This window comes from Vigna radiata, chromosome 7 (genome assembly GCF_000741045.1).
Source record: "Vigna radiata var. radiata cultivar VC1973A chromosome 7, Vradiata_ver6, whole genome shotgun sequence".
Lineage (NCBI taxonomy): Eukaryota > Viridiplantae > Streptophyta > Magnoliopsida > Fabales > Fabaceae > Vigna > Vigna radiata.
In genome coordinates, this window is record NC_028357.1 from 18,943,533 (window position 1) to 18,950,859 (window position 7,327).

General features: G+C 33.1%; 1 protein-coding gene across 1 annotated transcript; it reads right to left on the bottom strand.

Moving 5' to 3' along the window:
* Positions 1–3,231: 3,231 nt before the first annotated feature.
* On the bottom strand, positions 3,232–5,602 carry LOC106766755 (rac-like GTP-binding protein RAC13). Its single transcript, XM_014651500.2, has 7 exons — positions 5,322–5,602; positions 5,032–5,119; positions 4,815–4,924; positions 4,651–4,714; positions 3,992–4,056; positions 3,831–3,896; positions 3,232–3,535 (listed from the first exon to the last, which is right to left on the bottom strand). Exons 1-7 carry the CDS (start codon positions 5,418–5,420, stop codon positions 3,437–3,439), a joined length of 591 nt encoding a protein of 196 aa, XP_014506986.1. The 5' UTR covers positions 5,421–5,602; the 3' UTR covers positions 3,232–3,436.
* Positions 5,603–7,327: the final 1,725 nt, after the last annotated feature.

Here is a 7,327-nt window from a genome sequence, read left to right on the forward strand (position 1 = left end):
CCCTGATTTTGTACACAGGGGACCAATACCTGAAATCATAATTTATTTCAGGAATTTGGTTTGCTTTTTGATTATTTTTGGGTAAAACAATGGGGAAATAAATAAGAAGATCGTGATTTAATACGTATGACATTCGGTCCAAACAACATGAAACATTTATATTATTAAAAAAATTACAAGTNCATTATTTGGTAACATATAGTGATTACAAGGATAAAATGTCACACACATATTGGGTTGTTCAAAATACAGCTACACCCTTTGATGAAAACTTCTACTGTATTGTCATGGTTGTGATGTTGAACCTCAAAGACAAGAANNTCTCCTTCCTTCAACCCATATTGCCTGCAAAATTCTTTCCAACCTTTTCCAAACTTTGTTGAATTCCTTGAATGTGAAACCAACACCTTGCACATGACGNCGTCGTTATGACCAAGAAGCACAACCTCTGTGAAGCCTCTGTTCCTGATTTCATTCCCAAATGTTGTGCGCAAGTCCTGTGGAATGATGATGATTAATTCATTGACATTCACAACTATTAATAGTGATGAAAAATACGTACTAAAAGTATTGCTTACGTACCAAATGACTTCCTTGACATTGCNATTTAGTCAATTTAACAGTGAACAATGATGAATCTGGATGATAGTTACAGAGATCAATGAAATATTGCCTACTGCTTTGAGTGCAAGCACCAAAGTATATGATGATTTTGAAGTTGTTGTTACCGTGATACTNGAATTTAATGTGGGCATCATTAACCCTATCATGATAAACGTTTTTCAATGATGACCATCTAGTCGTAATTCTAGGATAGGTTACATTCATGTTATATGTTACCAAATGTGTGTAACCGTGATTGTCCATCAACGACCATGTACTTCCTAATTCGCCTTCATATGCTGCAGTGAAATGCCTATCGACCTACCCAAATTGCTGCAGTATTGGTTTGGAAAAATTAGATATTATAAATGCGTGAAGAAAATATACAACAAGTTAGAACATGATTACCATGTCTGTGAGGTAGATGGTTGAGTACTCCCACAAGATGNTTGATGTTGCAGTGCTTGATGACGCCGCCATGGTTTTGAAAATAATATAGTGAAAATAGTGAAAGTATGGGTAGCTTTGTGTTGGTTTATTATAACAAGGCTTGGGAAAGGAATTTATAGGGTCTTAAGATGTTGGTTGATGTCTTCCCAAAGATTTGTTCAAACCATGGGTTTCAATATATGGGTAATAGTAATGTTGACTGTCATTGGGAAGTTGTTGCNGAGTTAAATGGCTTTTAATGGCCCCGTAGTGGTGCCTTTTGAATGTCCTCTTAAAATATTGAATATCTTGACCCATAAAATGAATGACAAAATAATGCTCCTTAAATGCAATTCAAAATACTTTAAGACTTGTGAAACCGTTTCAGCAATGAATTAATGACAATTTATTGCACCATAAAAGCATAATATAAAAATAATGTCATAAAAGACCGTGTCTTGGGTTATGGAAGGATTGCATGTTGGAAAAGAGCATGTAAACGTTTACCACGAAGATGTAAACGATTACAATTACCTTATAGACGTATACATTTAGTCCGTAAACGATTAAATTTTTGCTGTAAACGATTACTAGTACGATGTAAACGATTACCAGAAAATGAATCCGTTTTTGTACAAGTTCTTGGTCTGGATGAGCAAGCTTTCAAAGAACAAATAACCACTATAAAATTTCTTAAACATACCATTCAAAAACAGATGACCACTGCATATAATTAAGGAAAACCAAAAGACTATAACATGACCACAACATCGTTACAGTTTGCGAATGAAATACAAGTTAATGAAGCACAGAAGAAGAGGAAAGCGACAAACCACTTACCAAAACAAACGTTGCCGCTACACAACACCACCACGAAGCACACACAAAGGGCTGTTGAAAAAAATCACCATTGCAGCAAAAGGTCTTGGCGAGACGAGACCCACACCACACCGAGACGAGACCCACCCCAAGACGTCAGCGAAACCACGAAACGACTACACANACCCACCCNTTGGCGATACCACAGCGGAGGGAGAGGGCTTTCAACGCACACAACACCACAGAGCAATGGTCGAACAAAAGAGGGCTTTCAAGGCACAAAACACCACAGAGCAATGGTCGATTGGAAGAGAGCGAGANGAGACCNCGAGAGAGGAAGGAAGACCCTGTTTCATCAAAACCAGAGAGCAAGGAAAGAGAAATGGAAAAGAAACCGCAAAACTGAAAATAAATCAAACTTTATTCCAACTTTGCCCTTCCTTCAGAATTAAAAAGAATTTATTTTTTAAAACAAAAACACCCAATGACACACCGACACCAGTGTCAAAGTAGTGTCAAATAAGGGTGTTGAAATATCATTTCGCTAAAATTTAAGATCTTTTGTCCTTCTCTACCAAGTCTTCAAAAGCTGTATCTTTTACATTTTTGCTATCGTTTGTCTTATAAATTAATGAACGTGCATATTTTTTCCTATAAATGGGAAAATTCATAATATATGCTAACCTGGAAAAAGAAACTACGTTGTAATATAAATTATTTTATTTTGAATTCTAAAACTTCTAATATAAAAAATTAACACTTATTTTTTAAAAATGTCATCAAGCAAATTTTTACATCATAACCTCAGTATAAAAGACATAATAACTTTAATTATTTAAAAAATATTTATTTAAAAACACTAATTTTAACTTGATCTTAATCATGTGTAAAGATAATAATAAATTCTCCCAAGTTTATGAAATTAGAAGAACTGTGTCCCACTTTTTTTCATGACTTTGCGGCTTGTATTGCATGCAGCATTCGGAAAATCGCTACTAATGCTTTAGAGAAAAAATAAAATAAAACATAGTCCTTGGCTCATTTGGTGAATTTTTTCTCTTTAATTTGGTCAAAACACTGTAACCGGTAACGCTAATCCTATTTACCACCAACATCCCAAGTCTTAATTGTTGAATTATCTGAGATCCTGAAAACGTTATTTTGACAAAGTCTGGTGAAAGGTCAGAGATTACGTTAAACATTGTATTGAAGTGGCTTAAATTAACTGTGTTTTTTTTTTTTTTTTTTCCTTTTCTCTTAATTCCGAATGTGACCAAACCCAAGTACACGAAACAGGGTAGAAAGTAGAAACAGAAGATGAGAAATTGCAAAAGGGGATTCCCAATTTCAAATGAGGGGACTCTTTTTGGACCGTAAAAGTACTAAAACACAGCCATAATTGGACATTGCAAAATGAAATAATTAATTGAACAATGCAGTGCTGAAGTTCTCACTTAAAAGGAATCTAAAGTTCTTCTCAGGAATAATCCATACACTTCATAGGCTTTTTATATATATAAATCACAAAGACTAAAAGCATTGGCTTCAATAATGCTATATAAATGAGTTGGATGAATATGAAATATTAGAGGAAAAAACAGGTCCTTTTCTTGCGTGGTTTCTTCTTTGGCTTTGGTGGCCTCAATGCGACCTTTATTGCAGCATCAAAAACTGTCTTCACATTCTGCAAAAAACCAAAGAGAGAATCTTAACCAATTGGGATTCATAGATCAGCAGTTGATGACTTGCTGCACGAAATTCAATACTTAACAAAATATTAATCTCTTTAAGCACTTTCAGTGCATTTTTCTTCATACAGATACATCACATTCCGCATCATACAGTTCACTAATATGATGTGTCAAAATGGAAAATTCTTATTGAACGTCTGAAACAACTTTATCATTTGACTTCATCTTAGTACATAACTTGGATCACTTAAAAAAATATGGCTCAAAGTAGTTCAATATGAAATTCACCTGCTGTGTTTTGGAGCTGCACTCAATATATGTGACTGCACCAATCATTTTCTTCAATTCTTCACCCTGCTCAGAGCAATCATTGTTGAGTCCGTTATACATGCAAAGGAATTGCAGTTTAAGACTAGCCCTTTTTTTTATTTAATTTTATGAGAACATGCCTGAGCAGTTGTAATTCGTGTGCCTCCGGGATGATCAATCAGAAACTGCTTGTCATCTCGCAAATCTGCTCATACGTAAGATTTAAATGGAAACTTGTGTTAGATTTAAAGTCCATTGACGAAATTGCGTGCTCTGTAAGCACGAATGGATGAAGTTTTATAAGATATTTGAAGATCTCAGTACACATTAAGCTAACAAACTACGCTATATATTGCGTAAATAAAAGAAAAGTTGGAAAACTATGTTTTTTTTTTTTTTTCTTTTGCTGAGATTAATCTTCAGTGGAAACATGGCCTATCAATTAACCAAAATACAAAATAAAAAGTTCCACTATAGATAACTTTAGTAACTCGTCACTTCCTCTGTTTTCTGCCATGAGACATAAGTGACAAAATTCAATAGAATAAATGCTGATGAGTATTGCATAATTGAAGTTTCCCAGGAAGATTGGTAAAGGAATAATGCATAACTAAAATATAAAATTAAACATTGAGAGCCAGCACAAACATTGTGTTTTGTACGAACAAACCGAACACATGGTATACCCAATTTTACATTTTTCCTTAAAGGAAAAAAAGTAAAACAAAAAGGTAAAAATGTCATTAGTTGTGAACCCATGATGACGATTGTTATGCTACTCAAATGGAATTTAGCTTACCTAGTTTTGTTCCCACGAGCACTATAGGCACATTTGGAGCATAATGTCTGAGCTCAGGTATCCACTGTTTGTCAAGAATCCAACGTGAATGTGCATGTTTATTTCAAATATTTAACAAAACAAATCTGAAAACCGAACTGAAGTTACAAAGCAAGAGGAATAACCTTTTTGGAAATGTTCTCATAACTGGCTTTGCTGATGAGCGAATAGCACAACAAAAACACATCAGCTCCTCTATAGCTTAAAGGCCTTAGCCTGTTGTAATCTTCTTGTCCTATAATCAAAAAATTATTCCAAATCACCAATTATCTTCAATCATGAATTGGCATTCAGCGTGAAAATAAAATTTCGAGGTTAACTTAAGAAAAAAAGGTGACCAACCTGCAGTATCCCATAAACCAAGATTCACCGTACTACCGTCCACAGTTACATTAGCACTAAAATTGTCAAACACAGTTGGAACATAATCCTACCAGAGAAAAAAAAGTTCCTTTTAGTACTAATTGCTTTATGTCTAAAAAAAAATCTCAAAAATTTTCTTCAAAATAGGTTTCATTCCTAAACCTCCCAACTCTTGAGCCTGATGGAACTTTCCATGACTAGGAAATATATTTAAGAGAAGGAAAAAGTTATTTTAACAACACATTTTTAACAACGTAAGAGAAACATACCGTGGGAAACGTGTTGCTGGTATAGGATATGAGCATGCATGTCTTTCCCACAGCACCATCTCCAACTGTTACACACTTGATAAACCTGGCCGTACTCATTCTTTTATCTTGCAATGCTTAGAAACTAGTGGAACAATATTTATGAACAAGTTTTGAGGTAGAAATAACGAAAGTGAAAGAAAGAAAAGGTGGGTGGTGAGTATCCCTTAACGAAAGTCTTCTAGTAGTACATCATCTACTTCAGTTGTGTCTCGTGGAACTGGTCATATTTATAAATTGAAGTGATTACTCTGAAAAAAGCATTTCTTTTCTTTAAGTGCAAGGACACGAAAAACAAGATATGGTTGTAGCAAAGTAGGTATAGTGCTGGCGTTAGTTGGTTAAGTGTGGGAGAAGGGAGGTAATGAATCATGAAAAAGCAAAGAATTTGCCTAATTAACCAATACACTATGATGGAATTAAAGAAGAAATTGAGGTATGATATGATGAAAAGTAAGTCAAATAGTTTGTTGCCTTCTATTTGGTATGTTTTTATTCCAACTTTTTAGTTATGCTAGAATGGGTTGATTGATCCAGCATCTGTTTCATACTTTTCTTTGTCGTGGGTCCACTTTAGTTAGAGATATCCAAAAGTGAATTGCTTTCTTACTTCACCTTGTTAAAAAATATACAACATTTAACATCTTCAAAATATAAATTGGGTTTTAATGCTATTTCTTTATAAAAGAAGAAAGAAGATTAGTAAGTTGTTTGAGAGGGAGATTGAATATTGATTATGATTGGCAAATGAAGAAAACAAAAGACAAAGTCACTATTTTTCCTTTCTTAATGTTTGAAGAATGTTACCAACCTATCTTGATTTAAATCAATCTTCTTTTATCTATATATATTTTATAGTTCAGTCATATTGTCTCTAATCATGCACATTTTCTTTTACCCAAAGTTAAGCTTTTATAATTCTAATTCATTAAAGACACAGTACAGGAGAATTATGCAATATTGGCAGGGATAATTACTTGTTAGGTAATTATTTGTCAATCTGACTTTGTGTAAAAGAATGTGGTTAAAACTTTGTTCTTATAAATAATATACAAATAAACAGTTTTATAGTCTACTTAAATGGTGAATGTTAAGAGGATAATTTATTTTTACAAAGAGTTTGAAATACTCTACATAAAATATGTTGTTGGGTCAAAAAATTTCAAACGAAATTAAAAGTCCAAGCTTTATAAGTAATTAGATTACTTAAAATTAAGCAATTTCAAAATTGATCAGAAAAGTAAAATTTTAAAATTCTTTTATATTTTCAAAATGGTGTTCTTTTCTTTGAATTTTCTTAACAACTCGATTTTGGTTAGAACATATTGATGCATCATTCTCTTCATCCTTGTAGGAGAAAACTAATGGTAAATTCTTAGACTTCCAAATTTATTGAAGGAACTCATTATTTCGTTTCCAATGAAAGTTTCTTAAAGAAGAACTTATGAGAAAATTATTCTCATTAGGATCTCAAAGAACAAGAAGAGTACTCAAAAGCTATTTCAATTTTCATTCAATTTCAAGCTAAATTTTATAAGGAAGAGACTCCATTTATAAATGCATATATATCCTCTTGCACCTAAACTACAAAAGATGTCGGGCACAACTCCCCTTGCTTTCTCGATGGGTTAGTGGTCCTATGCAAAGGTTCACCTAAAAACAATCCCACTGATGTTCTTACAACATCCTAAAAATACAAAAAAATAAACCAATTCAATTTAAATACAAAGAGAAAAATATTCAATCACTAGTGCAAAAACAATGTATAACGTCACGCGTTCAACGTCTAATCACTGAATAGTCAACGTTAAAAATGATCGGTGACATTAATGTAAATAAGTGCAATTATTAAATGTCGTTTATAATTATAATTCAATGTAAAAGGATATAAAATGTCGAATGTCCCAACTTTAGAAGTTAAAAACTTAGTGAATTCAATAAAAATTTGAGCGGGAGATTAAAAATGA